The sequence below is a fragment of the Numenius arquata genome, chromosome 13, assembly GCF_964106895.1.
Source record: "Numenius arquata chromosome 13, bNumArq3.hap1.1, whole genome shotgun sequence".
Lineage (NCBI taxonomy): Eukaryota > Metazoa > Chordata > Aves > Charadriiformes > Scolopacidae > Numenius > Numenius arquata.
In genome coordinates, this window is record NC_133588.1 from 5,141,177 (window position 1) to 5,167,907 (window position 26,731).

Genomic DNA, 26,731 nt, shown 5'->3' on the forward strand with positions numbered 1-26,731 from the left:
CAACCCCGTTTCGGTGTGTGACAGCTCCCTACCTCCGAAACTAGTTACCAGGGATGTCGATCTTATCGTACGACACACGAATGTATAACCATGCAACATGCATTACACCAGTACATACGTAAAGATTATGAGGCAGCTAAATAAAAGCAGAACAACTATTTTAGATGGAAAGATTCATATATTTTCTAGAATATTAATTACATTTTCACACAAAACATTTCTATGCAGAAAGGAGCTACGACAGTGCTCATCTCGTACCTAAGTCACGCAGAATTCAAGCTGTGCCCTAACAAAGGTCTCAAATGATATTTCAGCTTCACTTTACGCTAATAGCACAGTTTTATACTAGTACTATCACAATCATCCAAAAATATTATGTAGTAAAAAGTATGAAGTTACATAAAAAGAGTGAAAACATCCTGCTTTAAACACAATGCTTCTAGTATCATCTGTTAATTAATTATAAGAAGATTTAAAATATCCCATTCAAGAAGGAAGTGGCTAACACTGTCCCCAGCATGGAAAACAAAGCCTGGAGATCTGAGAGCCGAATGGATGAGGACATTCTGCAAGCGTTTGCCTGATCACCCGGTGGGAAGAGTTACCTGCCCCCCAACTGGAAAGATGCCACGGAACAGCTCTTCCCCAGTGGCAGCACACAAAGAAAGGACCACCTGCTGGTATCTACATCTTGTCTTCACTACTCAGCTGCGTCGTAAGAAACGAGACACGTCAGAAGTAATAACATAGAACTGCTGAAAGACTGAAATTACAGTAGCCTAAAAGGTTTTACACTCTAATAAAAACAATCCTGCTGCTGACTAGTTTGGAAATAGTCTATATTGGGTATTATGTTTGCTATGCAAGACGATTCTACACAACAAAGTAAGAAATAATTAGAGGCAAGGAAAGGTAGTATGAGACAGAAAAATTATTCCCCTCACTAACATTTAATTTCCTGTGTTATGTAGATTCTCCTATAATACTGAAAATTAAAAAGCCACCCTTTATTAGAGTTATGTCCTACTATGAGCAGAAAGGAAAACTGTGGTGAAGTTAAATATTGAAACACTTTTAACACTGACTCCATCACAGAGTATGTCTTGCTTTTGTGTTTAACAGTAGCCCAGAAGCACTAGTTGAAATTGAGCTCCTATGCTACAGGCACATAGGAGGGAACATCCTTTGTAAACTAAAGACATGCTAGACACATGGGATCCACGGGACACAGTATATGAACACATTTCCCAGGTAAGGAACTGAAGACAGACATTCTTAACACAGAGAATCTTTCAAGTTCTGTTTAGACAGAAGTCTCTGCCACCAGAAACAAATGACTAGACTATAAAGCGACAGAACTTTCTAAATTAAGCTTGACATGGTTCATTGCTCTAAATAAGTTGGGCATATTGTTTCCACTAGCTTATAACATAAATCTAGCACGCAGCCCATGCAACCACTTGTTACACTAGAGCGTTTCCCAGAGAGTTTCTGAAGTCTCATTTCCTTGTTTTTCTAAAAGAATGAGCAACAATGCCCTCAAATTAATCTCTTCCGTTCATCAACCCCCACTTGCCCAACTGAAGTTCAAAGTACCTCGGATCGGTTCTCTGGCACACAGAACACAGTGTCCATACTCAAGGTCCCCAAAGGCCCGTCCCACCACAACAATGATTCCATCTCCTGCTGCAAGGAGAGGCCTGATCACAGATGAAGAGATGAGATGAGCCTTGGAAAGGAGTCATCTGGGGCACTAATGATCATATTTTTTGAAGAGAAATGTATTGAGTAAGAGTCTCTGGTCTTTATTAGAAATTAACGCAGGAGTTTCTAAGTCTGGTTTGTGTAACAGAGAAGGGTGTGCAGCACATCACAAACCCCAATGCTAACATTTCCAGCGATCGCCTTTACCACCTCTGCTGGGGACAGTGGTGTTCACTACTCTACCAATGCCAAGAGAAGTACCTGGAAAAAAACTGTGAGACCTTGACTTAAAATACTTGGTCTCTATGATACAACTGGGTGACATTTTTTGATACTAGGAGGACAGTGGTAGGAGAAACAGAAATCGTACCCTATTCCTATCTTAACAGTTTTGCCAGGCAAATGACGCATCAGTATATTAAGAACTGCACTCTCATATATGCATTTTCACAGACTTGTTCACTGAATTACTCCAATACCTCTTAATATTAACCAAGAAATGTTGTTCTTTAATTACCTTCGAGATGAAAGTGTTCATCACCAATACTGTCTCTGTAGCCTTCCCCAGATAAATCCTGTTTAAAAAATAAAAATAAAAAATTAATTACAAATATACTACACACTAAGTGTTGAGGTGTTAAGGATATGTATTTATTATCACCAGGCTTAATTTAGAACACCAATGAAAGCACAGAAGTTATTCTCCAGGAAAGAATTCAATCACTTTATTAGTGGTAGTCAATGCATTTGGTGCCATTTGACAATGCTCTGGACATACTTTAGGACAAAAAATTAATAGAGATGAATAGATTGTACAGGGGAAAGAAAAAAAGTGTTCATATTCAAATCCTTTTACAAAGTAGATTAGTATTTAGCATTTCAACATTCTGTCAATCAAGCAAGAAAAAAAACTCCAAATGAAAATGACAAAGAAGAAATAAGCCCTTCAGTACCCACAGAGGAATGTTATCACTTGGTTCCACCAACAAACAGAAAACTTTCATATGCCAGAGGTCACCCAAGAAAAGCAGATACCAGACTCTGAAGAGCTGCCTGATCCTTCAGTCCCGAAATTAATGAAATTTTGTCAGCCCCAGTGCGTCTAGAGCACTACAGAAGCAGATGCCACAGATACACAGATGAACTGACCCAAAACCCATTTCTCTAATGGTGCTGAAGTGGTAATACAGGGCATCAGTGGGATTTGGAGCTAATCCCACTTACAAAGACCCTGAAGAGCATTCTTACTCTCTTATTAGCAGACCCATCCAGCTCCATCCCCACACCCCAGCTAAACCCCACGCAATGACAGCTGTCCTCATGTTTTGCCTTCTCCCATTCACTCTGAAGGCTCCAGCATCACCAAAGCGTCACTGACCTTACATTACAGTCTGACTCCCTAGATTCTCCACAAACGCTTTCTACCACTAATCATTAGTTACGGTGATAAAAAAGGATATGGTCCAAAAAAACTGGCGTGCTCCACTCATGGCCATTTTAACTTCACCAGGAACACAGAGCCAGCATTCTCAGCATCAACCTATGAACTACAAGTTGACAGTACGGAGCTATTTGCACAAGAATAAGGGAATAACCCGTGACAATTAATGTCTGGTTGTATTCACTGATTTTATTGTTAAGCAATTTTATCATGATTAAAAGAAGTTCACCTCTTTTTCTTGAAAAAGCTGACAGAGGTTCTTTTCTGCCTTCCACGTGCCCAAACGTTATTCTTTGAGATGAGTTATCAGAAAGTAACTAAGCCACAAAAGGATTTCTTCAGTATCAATTTCTGCAACGGCATTTTAAAAATTAGATTTCACAAACACTTACTGGATAGCTAGTCCAGAGACCCTGAAAATACCATTCTGTTCAGGAGCAGATACCCTGAAATAAAGTTAGAACTCGTGGGCCAAATGGCTCTGAGAAATGCTGGCAACTTGGCCCGGAGTGCTAGGATTCTGCACAGCACAAGTTTGCTACAAAAGCTGTCATTCTGGATTTAGCTTTCCAAGAAACAAATCACAAAACCTATTTTGTTTCCTCAAGGTTTTGTTCCAGAAAAAAAGGTCTCTTTTTTTTTTTTTGAGCATGTGCTGATTAATATCGATCATTACCCTAAAAATTATGGAAGAAACGGACAGTGAACGAAAAGAAGCTATTAAATGTTGGCATAACTTATCATATTTCTGCAAGACAGTCTTTCCAGGGCCTTGTAAAAGTTCGTATACTTTTTGTTTGATCAAATTCCCCCATGTCATCATTTTCCATGAAAATGGAAACACCTCTGACTGTTCTCATAGATAATGAGATACATAGAAGTGACTACATAGGCATGTATGTGGGCACCTCTGCCCTCCCCCACAATGCCAAATATTTAATAACTGGGGTTTTTTGTGTTTGTTTTTTTTTTACTAAACTCAGAATTTCTGTTCCCTTCTGCTCTCTTCGGAAAAAAAAAAATATTTTCTGTTAACCTGATCAGCAAATATGCACTGAGTAGGTGTGATCTTACTTGTGATGTCCCTCGGAGGAGAATATTATCTGGCTGGTAGACTTCATCTCTTAAGATTTTAGCAAAGCAAGCAGTGCATCTGGGTATCAAATGTGGCTTGTTAAAACGTCGTCATTAATCTCATCCTCTACAAAACCCACAAGTCATTCATTTTTATGATTTTTCGAAAGGTTTCACTTCAAAATGAGCACACATTTGTTGATGTAAAATGCACCATCAAGTAACTCAATAGAAGAGTGGAAGACAAAAGTGTAAAACAGCAGAACGAAGCATTAATATTCATTAAGCTAGCTTCCTTATTTTCTCACTTTTAATCATTTCATGGGTCTTAAGTAAATATATTTTATATTCTAGTCTAGTTTCACTCCTTTTCTAGCTCCTAGTTATTTAAGTTAAAGTAGTAACTTAATGCAAGCAAATTTCCAGTAAGCGTTTCTGCCTTAAACCACGTTATTATAAATTACCAAATTCTAGAAAAGTGTTTTTATGATGTTGAACCATAATATTAGTGTTAAATGCCACACAAATTGACAATCCATCCTGAAACTGATGAGAGCATCACTTGAACATTTTAGTGACATATTTAAGCAGAATTCCTCGGCTCCCGTTCAAATGCGTTCCTCTGTGTAAGATTATGACACGTATTATCTTTGATAGACAGATGTGAGTCTGTGAAAGGTGTGGGCAACTCTAGGATTTTACAGGAAAAAAATGAAAGGGGGGAAAAAAAAAAAAAGGAATTATATCATTCATCTTATTATCATTAACTCTTCTGTCAAAAAAACTGCAACAGAGTTACCTGAGTATTTTTAGCACTGAGAGAGATGTCACACCCTGGATAAATACCAAAATGCACCTGCTTGAGAAGAGGACTCTGGAGAGTGTATGTAAACTCACACTCAACAGAGAAGTACAAAAGCTGAGCAAGCATCAGAGAAAACAATTCTGACAGCAGCTCGTACTGCACAGTGGAGTATTATCCCAGGAACCTGTACAAATTGTCTTAATATGAGTAAGAGAGCGTACTCCCAGTTACCCCAGTTCAGAAAAGGGACCGCAGCAGAAGGAAAAGGTAACGGTGTAAGACAACCTGCAGCTCAAGAAATTCCAGTGGGAAGCAAACGCTACAGCCAGGCAGGAATACTAGACCCCAGGAGAAGCCGCGTCTCTAACAGCACAAAGGAAGGACAGGCTGGAGGGGATGGAGAAAGCCAGCGGCCGTGCAGCTGCAGGAGCCCGGCCCGCGGCAGGAGCGGTGCCTGAGAGAGCAGCAGCACCGACAGCGAGGTCATAGGGAGCTGTACATCACTGCCCTGACGCCGTGTTTTAAATCACAACACTGCATTTTCAAACTGGAACACTGAGTCATGAAACAACCAAAACCAGATGTACCCTGTGAAATACTACATAAATGAGGTCAGCGAGCACTTGAAAGAATAAAGAAACGAAACGTTTAACGTAGAAGGATTCCAGAGTGCCACTTCTATAGGCTGCTAACCAGGAACCCAGCTAGAGTAAGCGTCTCTACCTCACTGGGAGTTTCCCAAATAAATAAGTTGGCCTCCATTAGCTACCAACCCAAATCACACAAAATTACCGAGATTCAGGCTCAAGCATCTGCTTCAAAACCCTGAACGGCTGGCTGCCTGGGCTAGGTAGAAAGGACCTCGTGTCCCATATATCCCGTTCTGATAGTGCCGCTGCACTCAGCTGAGATTTAAGAGGGTGGGGGTGGAGAGAAGAGTTAATTAGTGCAACTCCCTCAGAAATGCTGCTGAGTACATACATACACGAGGAAGAAAAACAATCTTTAAAAGCTCCCACACCCCAGGGCTTCTATTCAGCTGGTTACAAGTCAGGCAATCGTCACTCGCTTCCCACCTTTGAATTCCCACCCGATGAATGCTAACTTGCGGGGAACTTTATTTTTTTAACCCCAACCTCAGCCCTAACCACCCTCTGCAGTTTTCTTACCGATACAAGTCTCTGGAGAGTAAAGGCCAGGCACTCACTCGGGGGCTTCCACTTATTGACTTCTTTTTCACCAGCTATCTGAAAATGCTGCCATCCAAATCCTCACCCATCGTTCTGCCTACATCGCTTTATTCACAGAATCTTCATGGTTGGAAGGGACCTTTGAGATCGAGTCCAACCATACACACAGAAAAAACACCCCAACAATCTCGGGCACTAGAGCGTGCCCTGAAGTGCCACGTCTACACGTTTCTTAAATATGTCCAGGGATGGCGACTCCACCACCTCCCTGGGCAGGCTGTTCCAGTGCCTGACCACCCTCTCAGTAAAGTAATTCTTCCTAATAGCTAATCTAAGCCTCCCCTGCTGCAACTTCAGACCATTTCCTCTGGTCCTGTCATTATTCCCTTGGGAGAAGAGGCCAACACCCACCTCTCTACACCCTCCTTTCAGGTAGTTGTAGAGGGCAATGAGGTCTCCCCTCAGCCTCCTCTTCTCCAAACTAAACATGCCCAGTTCCCTCAGCCTCTCCTCATATCACTTGTTCTCTAGACCCCTCACCAGCTTGGTGGCTCTCCTCTGGACACGCTCCCGCACTTCAATGTCCTTCCTGTAGCGAGAGGCCCAGAACTGAACACAGTACCTCAGGTGAGGCATTCCTGCGATTCCTTTGCTGGCTCCCTTTCTGCTTCTACATCGAGGTTAAGCTCCTTGTCTTCACCTTCCAGGCTCTACACAGCTGTATAGAATCATAGAACCATAGAATGATTAGAGTTGGAAGGGACCTTAAGAGTTCTAACCCCCCTGCCACGGGCAGGGACACCTCCACTAGAGCAGGCTGCTCAAAGCCCCATCCAGCCCGGCCTTAAACACTTCCAGGGATGGGGCCTCCACAGCTTCCCTGGGCAACCTGTTCCAGTGCTTCACCACCCTCACAGGAAAGAATTTCTTCCTAATACCTAATCTAAATCTCCCCTCTTTCAATTTAACACCGTTACCCCTTGTCCTGTCACTACATTTCCTGACAAAGAGTCCCTCTCCGGCTCTCCTGTAGGCTCCCTTCAGATATTGGAAGGCTGCTATGAGGCCTCCCTGGAGCCTTCTCTTCTCCAGGCTGAACAGCCCCAGCTCTCTCAGCCTGTCTTTGTAAGGGAGGTGCTCCATCCCTCTGATCATTTTCGTGGCCCTCTGCTGGACCCGTTCCAACAGGTCCGTGTATGTGCATTCATATCTCCTAGCCCCTATGCCCACCCACTCCTTTGACCTTGGTCATCACTATGACTCTTTCTACTGGTCCTGGCTCTGCCTTTTCCATGCCACTCTCTGTGACATCCAGCAGCCAGCACGTAAGAGCTAAAGCTACAGAATGCAAACAGACTGGATTTTAGCAACCCACATTTGGGCTAACATGGTGTTAAATGCAGTTTTGCTTTTGGTGTAAGTAGAGACAGCTACATCCATAGATGTATTAAATATATCAAAGGATAACCTTTGATTTAGGTAGGTTATCATGATAACAAGCACATTTTTAAAGTTTGGACCCCTCTACTCCCTGTATTACATCACAGTCAATATCGTGTTAATTAATATTTTTCTAAAAGGTGTTGCTCTTCTCAAGTAGAAACAAGTTGCTTTACCTCTTCCCCTTTAAACATCTCATTAAAATCCTTTGATTTAGCCTTAAGATACCCAATTTTCCACATTTTTGGCAGAAAATATGCACACATTTCCTGTTTTAGTGAAGTTCTTATCAAGTTATCAAATCCACTACTTTCCCCAAGTAAAACACATGCAAAATGACAAATTGTCAACCAAGAGAACTTTCCTCCCTATTTTTAACCATCTGACTGAAGCATGTGGTTTTTTCTCTCTTTAGTCTCGTATTGATGCAATAAAGTTTCAGTACTTTTGGAAAGAGCAAAGTTGAAGAAACGCGTTTCACAACAGGACTGCAAGGGGTAAGATATGTAATAACACTAACATCTCGTGGAGTAGATTTTATAATGGTTAAAGTAGCTGCCAAGAAGAACGCTGTGTCACCTATGCACAAACTTCCATTCTTGATGCAGACAAAAAAAGTCCCAAGAAAGAGAGGTTCAAGAGAATGAGGATGCCCTTTGGCCCTCCACCCAAATGAGCAAGGACTCTGTCAGCTGCTGAGTGGCTGTTCTGAATGCTTCAGTCTCACTTGCAGGAAACAACTTTCCAAACTAGGTCTGATTTTCATATAGCAAGTCCTTCGCAGATTTTGAAAACTGAGCTTTTTGAAGATGCTTCAGGAAACCCATCCAAACCCCAAAGCAGTCATTCTTATGGTTTTACTTTGTTTTTAATCTTGTCCAGACTTGAAGAGAAAGAGGTAAAAGACTTTTTCAATAAACAATTGATGGGAGGAACCTAGTTTCCCTTTGGGTATCTGAAATTTCCCATGGACTAGAAACATAGCCATGTGTAACTACGACTGACTCAAGCCTAGTCTTCGTTACTAGGAAACCTATTCACACCTCAAAACCCAGCATCATTTATTTTAGGATAATGCAGGTGAAAATAGATATTCAGTTATCTAAGGTGATCAACATTCGTAATAAATACAGCTTTACAACCAATTCAAATATAACTCAAACTTTACAAACTCAAAAATAAATAAATCAATAGATAATTAAGCTGCTTACAGTCAGGCATACTTGGAGATGACATTTCGCTAGGTTAACAGCTTCTGTGCATACAAACCCACGCAATCAAATATACATAAAAACAGACGTTTGTGCACACAATTTTGTGTGATCATTACTTAGAGGCAAAAGGTAAGAATGCACTTGGGGCATGTATTTGGCTCTCTCCACATTTGGAAGTGAAGTCTTCATATTATCTTTCAAAAATGCTTGAAGATCCCCCCCGTAAGCCTTTTCAAATAAACCATATACTTCTGTACTACAGTGTCCTATTTAGGACAAGAGCTTCTCCTTCCCTGTTCATAAGTAATCCATATACCCAGGGCCTTACAGAGATGAAGTATATATTCCAAGCCTCACTATAACAAAAAATAAAACTAGGCAAATACAATTAAGAATTAAAGCATATATCATCTAGAACAACACTATAGAGCAATACGCATTTACGCCTTGGTTTAAATCTAATACTGTTTCTCCTGTGACATATTTTACCTGTCCTTCTGCAACCATTAGGTTTTCTTTTTCTTTGCGAGTTTGCCATTCCAGGTAATTTAATAATACAGATAACTCACCAGGATTCAACTTTCTGTAAAGAATGTGTAAAGCAGCTCAGGCTTGGAGAAGGAGTCAAGGTGACTTTAACTATTAGACCAACATTAAAATATACATCGCAACTGCAGGAATGCAGGTTGTTAAGCAGAAGCAGCAAGCTCAACTTCTACGATGTTTTCTTTCTCTGAAATAAGGACCCGGTGCTCTGTGATCCATTACAGATGGGTTTTTCTCCCTCTACCATGCGTGGAAGCTTCTCTCAGATAAAATTTCTTCGTAATATAATCACAGCAGGAAGAGTTGTTAAGAAAACAGATTTCTCCTCTAAGATCTCTGACAGATGATCTTGGGTGGGTTTAGCTGCTGCGGTTTCGGATTTTACTGCCTTTATCAGCCACGATGGCCTCTATGTCCAAAGTTAGAGATAGCAGAATACAATGGGTGCAGCACAGCTGATAATGAAATTCGTCCTTTGGTACCGTGGCACAAAGTTCACACTAATATACCAGCTCCAAAACTATGATGCTGAAACACACAAATGCATTCAGTTCAGCTGCCTTTGCTCTAAGAGCAGTAACCCCCAGCCATAATAATATAGGAACAGTGTTTGAAATCGCTGCATCTATATCAAGCAATTTTACAGAATCAGAGCCCCTGCAGTCTCATCTCACAGAAGGTGACTGTAGAGCAATTCCAGCAGCTGGTAAAATACTGTGAAGATAAAGATAGGATAACAAACAAACAAGAAACCAAACCAACAAAAACCCCTTAATTTGCTGTCACAAAGGATCATGGACTATCAGAGACTTATGAGGCAAAAAATATCACCAATATCTTTATATCCCTGTTACAGACCCTCAAATGGGTACAAGGAGCAGTTGGATGATATGCTTTTAAGGATATCCCATCCATAGGAACAGGAACATAAGGCTGTTGAGGAATCACAGAATGATATGGGGTTGGAAGGGACCTCTGGAGATCGTCTAGTCCAAGCCCCCTGCCAAAGCAGGTCCACCCAGAGCAGGTTGCACAGGAACGTGTGCAGGCGGGTTTGAATGTCTCCAGAGATGAAGACTCCACCACCTCCCTGGGCAGCCTCTTCCAGTGTTCTGCCACCCTCAAAGTAAAGAAGTTCCTCCTCATGTTTAGATGGAACTTCTTATATTCAAGTTTGTGCCCATTTCCTCTTGTCCTATCCCTCGGCACCACTGAAAAAAGACTGGCCCCCTCCTCTTGACACCCACCCTGTAAGTATTTATAGGTGTTGATCAGATCCCCCCTCAGTCTTCTCTTCTCCAGACTTAAAAAGACCAAAGTCCCTCAGCCTTTCCTTGTAAGGGAGATGCTCCAGGCCCCTCATCATCTCTGTGGCCCTCTGCTGTACCCTCTCCAGCAGCTCCCTGTACTTCTTGAACTGGGGAGCCCAGAACTGAAGTGAAAGTGCAAAGCAGATGGGCACTTACACGAAAGACTTCATGATGGACATCTGAGTAAGTAAGAAAGGAAACGTGGTACTATTTAGTCCAGGTTGCATGCAACATGCAGCTGAATCTCTTTTGTCCCAATCCAACACCCGGACTAGGCTTTAGAGCAGGATAAAACACAAACCCTTTCTTCATTCTTCTGATATATTTCTTTTCTCTAGCCTATGAAAATCGGGTAGTGGCAATACTGAAACCTGCTCTTTGCAGGTAACTGTCGTCTCTGCTGCAGCGGGTAAATGAGCATCCTCTGTTAGTGGTCGGTCACTGCAACGTGCATTCAACAAAAGCCACCAACCTGCTCATTTAACTTGAATCATAAGACACCTATGTGCTGTGGAAGATAAGCATGCTAGTAAATATATATCTATCTATATATATCCTGTATACAAAACCAGAAAATCTATAGAAGTAAAAAAGATCCATCTAGGGGACAGGTTTATTTTGATCATTCCAATTTCAAGACAGAACATTACTGTTCCTATGATGTTTTCACCCTGGGTCTTTAGAAACTCTTGCTAGGTGTTGCAAAGTGACATCTTCCATTAACACTATTATTGGAATTCTGGAACTATTATGGCTTCTACTTTTTAATGTGATAGGGTGACACACAATTTTTCAAGGACTTAGGCCAGATAAGAGATGATACAATTGAAAGCAACTGTATGAACAGACCTATGGATTCAGCACTTATTTTCCAAATGAAGGGTCCAACCATCTCCAACTAAAAAAATCATCAGTCTGAGATTAAATAGGACTGAAACAAGAAATGACTGCTTTTTGCTATATTTTAAATTCACTTTGAAGCTACTTCAGAAGGATAAATGTACTCACTCTACAGATTCAGCTGTTTACCTTACTTTGTTCTTCCAGCTATCCTCTAACCTCTTTGCTGATTGCAAAATCAATTGTCCCCACGTCCCCCATGATCTTATCTTCAACACAGATTATACTGACGAACAAGTCTACAGACATGAATGAAAGAGGACAAATCTTCATCTTACTTCCAGCCCAGAGAAGCTCAATAACTCCTCCAAATTGCTTATTTTGGGCTTCTTCACCACAGAAGACAGATGGATGTAGCTACGTAATAAATCTGATTTTCTGTTCAACTTCCTTTCGTGACAGATCTGGTTACCAAGAAACTCTTTAACAAACAGACTGAAGTGCACTGAGGTGATTGTACCCTGGCATACGCTGAGAAACAAGCATGCGGAAAATGGCTGCAGAGCTCGACTACAAAACAACTTGCTCATTTAAGATGTGATCACTGAAATCAAGGGTACTCTTTCCACCGACCTCAGCGATCATTACAGATTTAACATACCCCATTCTGAACCTTTCATGTGTCTTCCTACGCGGCACAGGTTTTCGTACAGCACAAGGGCTTAAAGCTCCCCTAGAATGATAATCAATGCTCCTCTATTATGTTTACAGCTCTAAGTCTTTTCCTGCTAATGGATGACGTATATTTATGCAGCTGGAGGAAACCTGGATTCAATAACTGCTCCACCACAGACTCACTGTGTGGTGCAGGGTAAGTCACTTAAATCTCTCTGTGCCTTCGTTTTCCAACTGTAAAACAGAATTCTTGATGCCCACCTTTGCAAAGAGCTCTGAATCCTCGGGACGAAAACACACTCTGCTAAATAATATTACCTTGTTAGGAAGCACAGGTGTGTGACCCTGGACACATATGCTAATGTTGATCCATAAATCTGTCAACAGGAGGTGCTGGCAGAACAGATGGTTCACATTCCTTTTTAAACCACCTCTTTGTCCCCAAAGCCCAGGTATGTCAACTAATCATTTTATAACTGGTCAGGGTTTTAATGGGCCAGGAAGTCACAGTGAAGCACAATGCCACCAGCATTATGGCTAAAACCAGAGCCAACAAGAAGACAAGACAGACGTAGAGGTTTCTTTTACCCTTCTCCTCTTCTCCCTGGCACGTAGGACACTGTAAGGCTCCGCAGACAAAGATAAAAGAAGAAGTAGAACCCATCCCCACACATTCCTGTAAGTAGTACAGCATCAGCGATCATGCCTGAATGCTGATTGATGCTGCATACATAGAAACAGACACATGTTTTTTAATTACAGGCAATAAAAAACCACAGACACGCACCATTTAAAAACCTGATTTAGATGAACAGTTGCAGGTTGACCCACGAGGTCAGGAGGATTACAAGCAAATAAAAACTTCACTTCTAAACATTTATATTTTGCTTTATTTTATTTACTTAAGAGTTACCTCTATTATTGGGAATTTCGATTCCCCATTTCAGCAGCTGAAAACTGAGCACACAGCCTTTTCCTTGAAACTGCCGCCGCGGCAAGGCGGGCTGCGGCAGGATGGATGCTGCAGGCTGGGCAGGCTGCTGGGGGAGCGCTGGGGCGGGCGGCCGTGCGGGACCGTCTGCCACGCACATTCCCATAAAAGGAATCCCAGGGCCAGAGGACCACATCAAAGCCGCGGAGTTTAGCAGATTTCCCCTTCCCCTCCCCCTGAGCCTTTGAGACGGAGACTTCATACTCCAGAATTTAATATCTTTTTCCTCCCTCCCCCCATCAGCCCCTTTGTCTGCGTCTCTGTTCTCTAAGAGCTAACAGATGTTGATGCCATATAGTTTCAAAGAAAACTTTTGATGCCCACATAACTCATTACAACTAATATATTCCAAGAATGCTTGTAGCTCAGGAAACACTGGGGTGAAAAAACAGAAGAGAGGGGGCAAATGGCTACACTGAATAACCCTTGAGAGAAAATAAATAGTTCACTTCAAAGTCATCAGGGAATTCTTTAACAAGCTCTTTCTTCCGCAAAACACAGAACAAATTCAGTTGAGCCTAGAATTCCCCAAGGAAAAAAATAAAACCAAACCCCATATAAATGGCAAAGCAGAGGGAAGCATCAGAGAGGTCGCCCGGCTCGCCCAGCAACAAAGCGCAGCATTCTCGAGGTTCCGTATTCCCAAGCAACCTGCACTGTGCCAGGGCACAAAAGCACTGCTGAAAAGCGGAGACTGTCAACGATAACAATACAGAGAGCCCTAAGAAAAGCTAACCCTGTCCCTCTGCACGGAATGAATGCAGGCAGCGATGAGATTGCTCAATTCACGGAGCACTTCAATTCGGCCTTACAACATACACACGGGGACACGTCACGAATGTCACGATTATAGACAATAAACACTGGCTCATTTAGCAAAAGCAGGTGATTGCGTTTTTCAGGGCAGGCAGGTCCGTGTCCTTTGCCGTTTTCTAGGGTTACATCTAGGATACAACCTAACCTTCATAAATTTTTCCAGCAGGTCTCCTCCTCTCCCCTGCTGCTCCAGCACACAGCTGCATCCTCCTTTCCGTTTGGTGAGAAGCCCCCCAGGAGTCTCCAGGGGTTGGTAGGGAGAAGGGTTGAGAAAAGGGGGGAGGGCGAGAATGCGATTACATCAATTTCCACAGCAGGAGGATCAGATTGCATCATTGTACACAACTTGGGGCCCGCTCTTTTATCCCTGACGCAGGAAAATTTCCCATTGAAACCAGTGGGAGACTCGTCTGCGCATGGACGGCAGAACGGGATGGTTCTGTGATCACGGAATTAGAAAGCCATAGGAAGCCACACCTGGCAGCACCTCTCTCGGCGGTGCTCTGCCCTCCGTCGGGATAGCAAAGCAAAACAAATGAAAAAATGTAACAACGATGTTAAATTCCTTCTCCCCCCTCACACACGAACTCCTAAAAATCCACCACCGCAGTGATTGTCTAAAAGCCTGGATAAAGTTCCTACCAGTGAACTGCAGATTCACACAGAAGAAGTAACGATGAGGAAGAAAATGGGGAGGGAATCTACCCCACTACACAGACCTAGACATCTCTCACCTAATAATTAAAATGTAAAGAATTTTAAGGGTTTTAGACAAACAGGTGTGTTCTCCTGTTTGTTTTGTTTTGTTTTTTTCTTCCAGGGGTTTAGATGGAAGAGGGGAAAAACCCAAGTCAGCCCTACTTCTGCAGCAGCAACGACGCGTGGTCTCTTTTTCAGAACAGTTCAAATACAAAATACTGGAGCACAATATTCAGAATTATTAGTTTTTCACTGCTGCTCATTCCCAAGCACCACACTTTGCATCCACTTTCATCTGCATAAAAATTTTCCTTGCAGCAGCTCAACGCTCTCCCCGCTTCACCGCTGCTACTCCCATGCACACCGTCTTTGCAGAATATTTATCCCCCAAACACACTGGTAAACAGCTTAGGAAAACCAGAATTAAAATCTTCTGTCAGATTCGTTCAGGATAAAACGTGGTTCCTCGTAAAATGATTCCTCGTTATCTCTCCTGCCTTACTGTTAGGGGATGGATCATTTCCTCCAGGGAATAACAAGGAAGGTGTCCTCAAGCCTTGTGGCTTTGTAAGTAAAATACCGTTATTACTGAGGTCATCCACCACATTTCAGGGTGGCAGGGAACTTCAGCAGGAGAGCAGACAGCGGAGAAGCTCAGGTAACTCAAATCTAGTCTGTGGACACCACCGAACTCTTAGGGCTAAACGCATGGAATCAGAAGATTTAAAATTCTATTCCATAAATTCTACTAAACTCTCCAAACAGCACAGCCGTAAGATCTGAGTTCTAAATTTCCTCAAAACACCCCAAGGCATCCAGACTAAGAGGACTGGTCAGTGTGTGGGAAGGCCCTGAAGCCCCACCAGAAGCCCTTGCACCACGTGTCTGTGGTGGCAGCATCACTCCAGACTTCATCAAACTGAGCTGCCGGGATGCAGCACTCGGACCAGGAGCCACCTTCGGAGTACACCGTGTGTTCTGCCCATGATTTTCACAACTGTCAAACGGCATATTCCAGTATGGGCTAATTACATGCTCCTTTGGTCTCACATATACCAGAACAGAGCGAGGAAAAAAAAAATAAAATAAAGAATGCTGAAATACACGATATAAAATGAAGGCGATGGCCTGGGTTTAGTTTCAGCTGAGCCCTGTTGTGGCTATTTTGTGACAGCAAAATAGTTTGTCCTTTAGGATAAAAAAATAGCAAATGATAATTAGAAGAAAAAAAAGAAAAAAACAAAAACCAGGAAAGCTCTGTAAGCATCACTTGCAGGGGCCATTGGCAGCAAGCGCTGAAGTTTCCCCAGCACAAAAACAAAGCACAACAGCAGCAGCACCACGGCTGAGGCTTTACATTAAAAAAAGTAATAGAACCACAATCTGAGGTTCCTCCTAAAGCTGGTGATGCTTTGCCTGAATAAAGACTTAGAAATCTGCACCTACAGCAATATTCTTGACTTTATACCGTGTTTCTGCTTTCTATACTCAAACATTAACTACAAAGGAACCGATACACCCAGCTTTTTAGTAACCTTGTTGGACCCTCCTAGCTGTTTCTGTACATTGAAAATTTACGTTTTGGAATTTGGCAAAGAAAAAACCCCTAACCTATAGACAAGCCAGAGCACAAAACCTTTCAAGTGTATCTCCTTCAAATGGTCTCAGCAGTAGGGGCCCACCAGTATTGATTGCTCTCAGAGACTCATAATTCCTTTCCAATCTCAAGCAGACAAATGAAAAACAATTAAAATTCTTTACATTTTTCCCAAACACTTTTTTTTTTTTTTCCAACTGTCAAAGCTAGCATTAACATATTTTCAGCTGTGTCCCCCTAAACACTGAAGGTCCAGACAGAAACCTTTCAGAGGCGCGTATCGTCCTCAAACAGGACTTAGGCCGATAGGCACAGGAACTGCGCTACAGATAGGAGTAAAAAACCCCAAACAACTTCATTCTGCCGTGACAGAGCAGATCCTCATTTCGATGCAACTCTGACAACTCTGGACATGCAAAAAACTCTGACCATTGGGCCACTGGCATGGTTTTGTCTCCCGAACTGGGCAGAATGATACCCAGAGACGCCCAAAGACCTTGGAAGGGCTTCTATGGCCGGTTATCACCATTTCAGGGAAAACGTTTGGTTTTCTGACTGTACGTGTGTGAGTGTGTGTCAGTGTGTACGTTTGTTTGTTCCACTGCAAGGAGAACAGAAACTTTAAGAAAAAAAGAGATTAATTTTGCCAAGCATTGTTTCCTCTCAAGAAACACTGATAGAAAAACTTAATCCGGTCCCACAGAATATACATGGAGTTCCTTAGCCTGAAATAAAGGAATTTATCTTGCAGTGCCAAAGCTAAGCCTGGGTTACTGAAGCACTATGGAAGCTAATAGTTGTAGGATCTCTTTCAGTGCCTTTATTCCCTTGTTCCTCTATTTGCATTAACAAGTATTACTGTTATCTATTACTCTTCTGCAGTATACTCTAGCAGAGACCACTGCCTGGGCTTCCCAGTGCTACGAAGACCCACAACCCTCCCCTGGCCCAGGAGGATGCATTTCAAAAGCTATGTGGGGATTTCTTTCTTGCTTGCAGTAGAGAAGACCCCACCAAGCATTGCTATCTGGAGCAGCTCTCCTGTTTGCTTCCTGCGGTCACCAAGCCCAGAGAAAGATGAGCACACAGGTCTTGAGCAACCAAACAGGATCCTTCAGTCCAGGTTTCACAAGTGCACAGGTCCTCCAAGAACATCCCCAAATGCCAGGGATCCGTCTCCAGGCACGATGTTATTTATCATTTCAGACAAAGTGCGTGTATCTGAAAAAAGCTGGCCTTGGGGTGAGACTTCACACAAAATGTGAGAGGCCAAAACCAGCACAGTGAGAAGCCAACACAACCGAGGATGTTGGATGTTGTCAAAAGCTTTAAGAGCACCGTTTCCATGGTGCACATCACTAGGGCTAGCAAGTCCTCAGTGTGCTCCCCTTGGAAAGACAGAGCTCCCCTTCAAACAGGTGGCATAGAAAACAGGATTCCCTGACTAGCACAACACACTCTGACAGAAGTGGCATCACCTGGGATCAACAGCCACTTTCTGTCCCCACAGAGGGTGGGAGAAAGTTGGAAGAGAAACCTAGGGTACCTCAGCTTCATCACAGGTCCACTAAATCTTCCTCATGGTTGTGACCAGCAAGTGACACCAACTGGAGTTTTGAGTTCTCCCAGGTTACCATCCTGCCTGACTTTCTTTTTTAAACCAACTTAACTCTGTCTTTGTGGCAAGGTTTTGTAGTCATTTGCTATGATTTATGACATCTTATTTAAACAGAAAGGCCAGTAGAAATCCTTTACAATGTTTATACAATCTTTAATATTTTCCATGAGGACCAGACACGTTTGGGAGGAGAGGGAGGAGGGATGACCGCCAAATGCAGATTATATGCAGAGCAGCAGGCTTGACTGACCCCATGCAGCTATTAAAGGGAGAGCAGCATCTTAAAATTCACATTTGCCCAGAAAAGTTTTGCCTAGACTTATGCAAGCACTGGAAGGGCAATAAAGGAAGAAGGAAACCTCAGCATTTCCAGTCCGTTCACTTTGTTCTCTTGACCTTATGAAGATCGTTTCCTTAATTTTTCAATTCAAGCCTGTTGGTCCATTTAATATGCTCCAGCGTGAGAGGAGCACAAAGAAGAGACATGCAAATAATTATTAAAATAAAGCAAAATGACAAGGAGACTTTATTACCCCAAGCTACCTTCATTTAAATTTTTAAATATAAATGAGGAGAAATATTTCATCACAGTCATTAAAGTAACAATGTTAGGTCAGACGCCAGTAACGTCAAATGTTTTTTAAATGCTGCTAATTTTTAATTGGTTGTATTTAAAGAATGAAAGAAAATTAACACAAACGGATGAGATCTCTCCTCTCTCGCTAGGCACAACTCTTAACTTCAGTCAGAGGAGTCTGTCAGGCAGCCCAGATTGCATCAACAGCTTCATAAGCTCATGACACACCAGCAACAGCACAAACTGTTGCCCAAGCTGTCCTGGCAAGACATGTAAGCCTTGATTTTGATCCCAGCTTTACCCTCGTTTCACATTTCTGTAGCTGCAGCGGAACAAAATCAGAGTGGCTGGAAACAGAATTGTGCCTTCACCTCTTGCCGGAGCATCCAGGACCAACTCGTTTTATCGTCAGCTCTAGCATCAATATTGATATCAAAGTAGATATTTTAAGTTGAAAACTCTTTATATTTCTTCCACAAGCAAAATATTAAGAACCCTGCCCTAGAGAAAGATGAAAGGATCCAATCTCCCCTTTAAATTACGAAGCAAGCCCGGGCCTTGACTCCTTTTTCAATGGGAAGTCAAAACGTCTGACTTCAATCAGTTTGTATAAACCAGCTTTTGTTTTTCCTTTTACCCAAATGACTCCACTCTTAAGGATTTATTGTAACTGGATTGCTTTTCTACCCAGCAGGGAGCTGTAGCACTAGCAAAGCTGTTCCACACAGTAGGTTTTCCGCTGATTGAATTTCTAGACTTTCAGCTCTTCGGAAATGTTTGCTCTTGTACGAGCTGTCAGAGGGAAATTGTGTGCAGTCGATTTTGTCTCAGCTAAAGCCAAGCGGGGTTCCATATGCAGCCAGCCAACACGGAATTGAAAGAAGGAGGATCAATCAAATTGCAAAGGAAAAAAAGGTCTCGGCACAAACAAACAAAAATCTCCCCAAAGAAACAAACCACACAAGAAAAAAGGGGCAGGGGGAAACAGATGAGAATGAAAACCATTTCTGCCAATAGGTACACGCAAAAGAACCAGCAACATCCTTTCTTAAAAGGAAAACTTTTAAGTAAAAGTCACTAAAATAAGGGCTAGGGGCCATTTGAAGAAGCTGTTCCATTAAATGTGCACACAGCCAATGCCATTATGTTGCTCCAAAACCAAGCTGCTGCATAAAACCCTCATCCTCTGGAGCAGCCCACCCTACTGGTACCGCCACAACTGCCAGTACCACGGTCACATCACGTCCCAGCGCAGCGTACCCACCACAGCGAGCACTGCAGCGGCCAGGCCTTTTACACTGTGCTTCTGCGACATCAGGAGCACACGCTGGGAAGACGTGGGAAGCCACTGCAAAGCTGCTGTGCTTGTCACAGATGGTGGAGGGTGATTTAAAGGAAGGATTTTTCAGCCATCACGTTTGCGGTATCTTACAGGCTATGGTGTCACCTCCACTTCCAGTGCAGCACAGCCATCCTCTTGCCACACACACGGCCTAGCGGCTCAAACTGCTGTCTGCACTTGAGGTTGTTATTTAGAAATCTGATAAATGACGGGGCCAGAAGTGCACACAACACCACAACCAAAGAAATCAGAAGCAGCAAGCAGAGATTGAGACATCTGTATTAAAGATCCCATAAAAGGATCTTAGTATAAGCAACACTTGACTGTGCGCTGGTCTGCAATAGCTCATATTTCTAACTCAACTGCAAGGACAAATTTTGGTTCTAACTGCACTACAGGGAACAGAAATGCTGTTAGGCATAGGCCAGTACTTCCAAATGACAGAGTAACTCGTGAATGTGACAGCAGAGGTATTAGACTGGGGGACTCTGCCCTGCCAGCCATGGATAAATAAGCCTCATGATCTTCAAGTATACCATAATCCGACCAGGAGCAGTTTCAGTGACACCAGGCCCACCATCTCGTCTCAGTACCGACGTGTGCATTTTGATGACCCTGTGTCAAAGGTTTTTCTTTTAAGAAATAATTACAGCTAGTGGATCATTCTTTTTTGTCACGGAGTAAAAGAAAAAAAAAAATCAGAAAGCCACACAACAGGGTTTTTGTTTTTAAATTGCTGGATTTGACCTTAAAAGACTCCTAAGTCCTCCTGTCTTGTATTGTTCGGGACTCATCCTCGTGTAAGTTTAGTGAGTGGCCGTACAATGCAGCAGAATCCGTACTACTCACTGTCTGCAAGGACAGCCACTCTACCTGCTAAACCTACAATGGAGAAAAGCACCTTGCAAAAAGGCTTTCTTAGAGCATCCCAAGCGTCTGCAAGAGTGTCTGGTGCAGAGTTTCAGTGAAGGTGCAAAAAGTGAACTTTCAGTTTACTGTGCACTGTCTTTCCTCAGAAGACTCGTACTATGCAGTGAGAAAAGATGACATCTATCATGAAATAAATAATAATAATGAGGATTTTTTGCCACTCTTCTTCCCCAGCCAGCTGCCTTCTATTATCAGTGGTTTTCTCTCTCAGTTCCCACCTTATTTCACCTGTTAAGTGCAGCTCAGTGATTTTCCTGCTGGGAGTCTGTTCAGAGACGCTTTCCCAACTCAGCACACTGACAGCCTGACATTCGTGTTCCTAATCAACAGTGCACCTCGACAAAGCCCCGATGATGAAAGGAAATATCCTGGCTCCAAAGTCTTCTAAAGGGCCACTTGACTGATGAAGGCATTTGCACCACTATTTGCGCCATATTTAATGAACCTCATTACCTAAACAGTCATCTGCTCATGCTAGTCACTAAAGAGTTTCCTCATTTTTTCTTTACCCCTTGGGAGGCTACAGTTCCTCTTTGACCATAAAGAAAAACATTGCAAACAAAAAAGAAAGAAGACAGAGAGTAAGAAATTCCTGATACACAGGAAGGAAGCACAAGGCTGCAAACGACCTGAAACTTTGATCAGTCTTTCCTAGTGACACTATTAAGATTTACTCCAGCTGTCCCAGCCACTAGTGTTAGCAGCAGACCCAGCCCAGGGCTGTAACCATGTACAATAGCTAAATAAAGTATTGCCTTAAGATAGAAATTCATTCATAAATCCCAACAAAGGTTATTGAAAGGTTATTGCTCTCCAATTAAAGGTACACTGGCGTTTTGAACTAAATACGGATTCGATTTATATCCGATTACATATATTCGAATATATTCGATTTATATATTTGATTTAATATAAAATTCACTATTGCAAATGCATAACCTTCAGTGTTCTACGGGAAAAGCAGAACAAAGATTAGTCAATTCTCCCCACACGGACTGACGAAGCTTAAATTGCCTGAAAGATTTCTCATTGTTGATTTCAATGAAGTCTTCTGTTGGGCAATTGGGTTTGTGGGCACAGGGTTATACAAAGTGCAAAGAATTATACTGGAGCTGACAGATGCAACTGAAGCAAGGTAGGCACAGCTCCAACACAGCTTCTCAGCAAAACTTATCGCTAAACAATTGCTTCATTTCTTACATATATTCCACTTTCAGGTCCTAAAAAACAGAGGACAACGATACTTGAACTGTCTGTCAAGTTAGTGTTCTTCACCATCACCAGCTTTGAGTTTTGTAGACTTCGTTCTACTTATCTGCTTTGGATAAAAGCTTGCCGCCTTCTTCCTCTTACAAAAGAGGAATTTATGAGAGGGAGAAAGAGGAAAAGAGGAATGACTGAGTGGAGCGGGAAGACATCTGGGGATGTCTTCTCTGGAAGACTCTGGAAAAGGAGGAGCACAGCTTAGAACCTTGCTGCTCGCCTCCACGCTCTCCCAGCTGAGCCACCAATAATCTTGTCATACTAACTCACCAGTACACTGCACCAGAAAATACATACCTTCCTCAAAAGGTTAAAACAGAATTTTGAACGTCTCTACTCCGATGTGTGCAATTATACAAAATACACATTCTGGATTTGCTACTTCTCCCATTGAAGTAGACAGAAGTTTTGCCATGGATTTTAATGGGCGGGGACCTTATTTCCATTGCATAGCATAGCCCATCTGCACATTGACATCCTAGACAATATGTCATGCCACCCAGGTCTCATTTTACCCTGCAATTGTCTTTCATCCCAAACTGCTGTCAATCTGCCTTTATTTGCTTTACCAATTAATTACCTTACAGTTATTACAGGAAACTACCAACAGACTTCTTTGGAAGGAGCAAAGCAATTTCACACAGAACCAGGTGATGACAGAAGAAGGTAAAGTAAGAAATCTAGGGGAAGTTTTTTTTATATATATATATATTTCATTTAAAAAAAAAAAAAAGCAAACCCAAACCACTTCAGCAAACCCTGAGAACACTGCCCCAGTGAGAAAATTTTCTTTAACGCGTAAATGAACTTTCCTCAGATCGTGCATATGTAAAATAAAGTTAGGTATCAACACCTAACATATACACAGAGCTGCCTTGGGAAAAAAAAATAAATAAATCAAGAATTCAAAAGAAAAATGGGTATGAAGAAGGTAATTCTGTGGATGATGTCTTTCAGTGAAGCTCTTCTACAACTCTACACTACTGAAGAAAGAGGCAGGTTAATTCTCTGTCCATCTCAACAACTTTCCGCAGCCGGTGTCACCCTGCAGAAGCTGCCAGCGCAGCGCCTCACCCACCACCAAGCTCCCCCGGGGCTCCATGGAGTCCGTGCTGCCCGAGAAACCATTTTAAAGCAATCCTCAAAGCTTCTACACGAGCAGCTCTTCCATCGGCGTTTATAGCATGGACATCCCCCTTGGGTGGGTTGCGTGCGGCAGAGAGGAGCAACCAGCTCTACTGCCGTTGCTCAAAGGCAATAGTTTATAACGGGGATGCTAAAAACCAATAAAACAAAAACCCGGGGAGTCAGAAAAGCGCACAGAGGTAGGCCAGGAAAACACATATCGTGATGGGAGTAAAAGCCCTGAAAGTTACACCAAGTTTATGGAAAAACACAATGTGCAAATGTTCATTGCAAACTTGCACAGTTTTTTCCAGGCCATCCGGGGCCAAAGCAGAAGCCCCAGCAGCTTGAGCTGGAGGACAGTGTCCCTAAAAAGCCACTCACTGCGGACTCGTAAGCTCCACAAACAAGGCACGGAGGGGTTCCCAGCGCACAGGAACACAACTTCACACAACTTCCTGGTCCATTTGAACTGATGAATGTTGTAGAGTCAAATATCGGAAGGAAGCCTAGGAGGAGGCTGGCTGTTAACACGTGACAAGCTTTTGACTTCAGGTAACGTGAACACAACCTGGCCTAGAGCACAGAACAGAGTGGCTGCGATAGCTCTAGCACACCAGTTCAAAAACTGGTAGTCTCTGCCCCAGGATGGAGTGAGGTGTTTCACACAGGCTGGCAGCAGGTGGATTTTGCACTGGAGCCTGAGGCATTCCCCGTTTGCTCACACTGTACTATTAACACACCATTTTATGTCAAGCTTCTCTGCTCTTAACGGCAAATAACTACACATGCCCAATACTTACCAATTGTACCAACAGCAGAATTCCTGTTAACAGCTTCATTTCGTGAATCTCCTACACAATGCCTGCAAAGCAACCTTTGCGGCTGCTGAGCTTGTTATGGGTTGGGTACTCCTTTGCATCCTGACTGAATCCCAAATGTGCCCAAGAAAGCTCTGTTTATTTTAGCTAGGGATATTTCCATAGGCCTGTTTTGATGGGCAGAGCTCCTTCTTCTCTGCTTTGGTGCCTTTTCCATTTAAGAGTAACAAACTTAAAAGATTTAAAAATAAATAAATAAATGGAACAGCAAACTAGCATAACTTCAAGATCTCACTCTCTGGACAGAATTTAGGACAAGAGGCAATACTAACAAATACAATTTGTACCAGACTTTAAAGCCTACATGCTCAAGCCAATGATCACACCCATACACAAATTCATGCTGGGAATTCTATTATAAGCTTGCTGGAGATAACACACAAAAGCTTGTTTAGAGACCCCTGCTCTTTTTTTCTCCCCCCCCCCCCCCCCCCCCCCCATGTATTATCACTGTATTTATTTTTGTTATGCCTTTGCACATGGAGCCTTAGCTCTCCCCTTAACGATGTGCATTCTGCTCTTCTCAGCGAAGCAGCAGGGGAATGGGGGGGAACACGAGTTTCCTAATTATCCACAGAGCGAGTCACCGCACCGTGACATTTAGAAGCCGTCGTGCAGCCCTCTGTGATCAGGGCTGCGTTTAAGCCCCCTGATAACGGGCTGGGTCAGGTAGGTGCGTCGCTCTGGCCATATTAAACCGCACTGACAGAAGACAGTGGCTCCTTTGAAGAGAGTTTGTGCGCGCAGAGGTAACAGGGCTTCGCTGTGTGGTTTGGTACAGGCAGCTGTCGCGAGCCCCCCTCGCCCGCTCGAGCTAGGGAAGAGCACACCTCGGCCAAGGAAAAGAACACAGTTCAAAGGCCCAAGCTTGACAGTAAATACTAAAAGAAAAGGAAAATAAGAACAAAGAAACGTTAAACTGGCTTGTCTGTTTTTCAGTTTACACGACCGTAAACAAATGCAGAGATTTATTAGTTTACAACGCTTTTTGTGGTCATGTAACTCAAATGTAAGCTTTGATTTAAGAAATGGAATTTGGCAAGAAAGGAGTTTCAAGGCAACCTACTCACTTTCCCATTAAGAAGATTAAAAAAGAATTCAAAATATTTAACTTTGAGTAATAAGGTCTGTACTTGTGTAGCAACTAATCTTGTGCTGATGCACATCCCTATTCGGTACTGCACTTGCTTAACTTTAAGCATCCAAGTAATCTCACTGACTTCCCACATACTTCAGCACACGCTAAGTGCTTTGCTGAAATGGGGCCACGATCAGATTTAAACAGTGTCCCTTAATGAGGATTTACACATTAGAATAAAAGGTCTCCAGAAGAGCCACTCAGCCCATAAAACTCTAGCCATTCAATGCTACCCAGCCACTTTTTATCTAACTTTGCCTTTAAATAAAAGCTGTCTTACAAACAAGGAAGGAATCCACAAAAGAGTTAAACAAGAGATTTCAAGTTCAGCTAAATGTGGGAAAAATCAGGGCCTGGACTCTTAACCATCACCGGTCTCGCTGTGCCTATACGTAGAAGGCAGCAGCACAGAATCCCTTGGTACACGGCAGCCAGTTGTGCGTTCAGCCTTAACTCTGAACGTGCTGTCTTACTTTTCTAATCCAACAGGCAGCATCCGTATTTTCTGGCCAAATTTTCCAGCTATGATCTTTTCCAGATTTCAGTTGTCACTTGCATGCAAAAGGAGTTGAATTCAAACTTTTACACTACAATAGGCTTTAATTGCATACACCACATACTTTTAAACACTAATCATTCTCACGAGCAGCAACTGAGAAATAACCCTACTTTGCTTTGAAAATACAGGATACAGTTAGAAAAAAAGGGAAAAGTTACTGAAGAAATACCACCTGGTTCCCCATCTCCTGTTCAAAGAGAAGGCCAGTATTTCACACTGAAAACATTCATGATTTCCTTTAAAGCAGGTTTAGGTCTTTGTCACAATTAGGATTATTCTTCTACTGCTTTAACAACACATCTCCCTTTTGCAGGCACTATTGCAGAAAAAGCCTTTACTTCGCAATAAACCACCCTGAAGAAGAGATTACCTTATCCCACACCTATTTACCTGTTCTTTTAGAAAAATACGTGCAAAGCCACAGAAGCTGCAGGTTTTGCAGCCAGTACAGACCTACGTTCCCCACTGGCAGCAGGGGAGGACTTTGCCAGAGCCGGTACATCTGCTCCGCTCAGAGGGGCTGCCCCGGCGTTGCTCCCACAGCACCACAGGTGGCAGGGGCTCGTCTGCAAAAGCAAGCTCCGCTGGATTTAAACGGGAGCCTTGGTTTTAAACTGAATTTTAGAGTGCAAAAAATGCTGTGCAGACACCTGGCTTGTGTGATTTATTTTTATTTGGCTTAATCGATTCCGAGCCATTTTAAGCCAAACACAAAGAGAAGGGAGCCAGAATCCTTCACGCCCACAACTGTGCCTTCACCATTCAATTCAAACTAAAGTTGCAGTTTAAATAAACTCAAGTTGTGCCGCTCTTGTGTGTGGACAAGGCCAAAGCTAATCAGGTGTTGTCTCACCACAATCCCAGCGAACAATCTGAGCGGAGATAATGGAAGGCTCTGCTTCCTGCCACAGCAATTAGCGAGGAGGGAGGGAGGCTCTGCCAGGCCAGCGCTCTCC

At 42.8% G+C, this 26,731-nt stretch overlaps 1 protein-coding gene across 1 annotated transcript in view; it reads right to left on the minus strand.

The window, feature by feature from the left end:
* NKD1 (NKD inhibitor of WNT signaling pathway 1) overlaps nt 1-26,731 on the minus strand; it is a 109,499-nt gene that overhangs the window by 36,578 nt on the left and 46,190 nt on the right. The window contains exon 4 of the mRNA XM_074158120.1: nt 2,222-2,279. Coding sequence (XP_074014221.1) covers nt 2,222-2,279 — 58 coding nt within the window. The remainder of the gene's footprint in view (nt 1-2,221; nt 2,280-26,731) is intronic.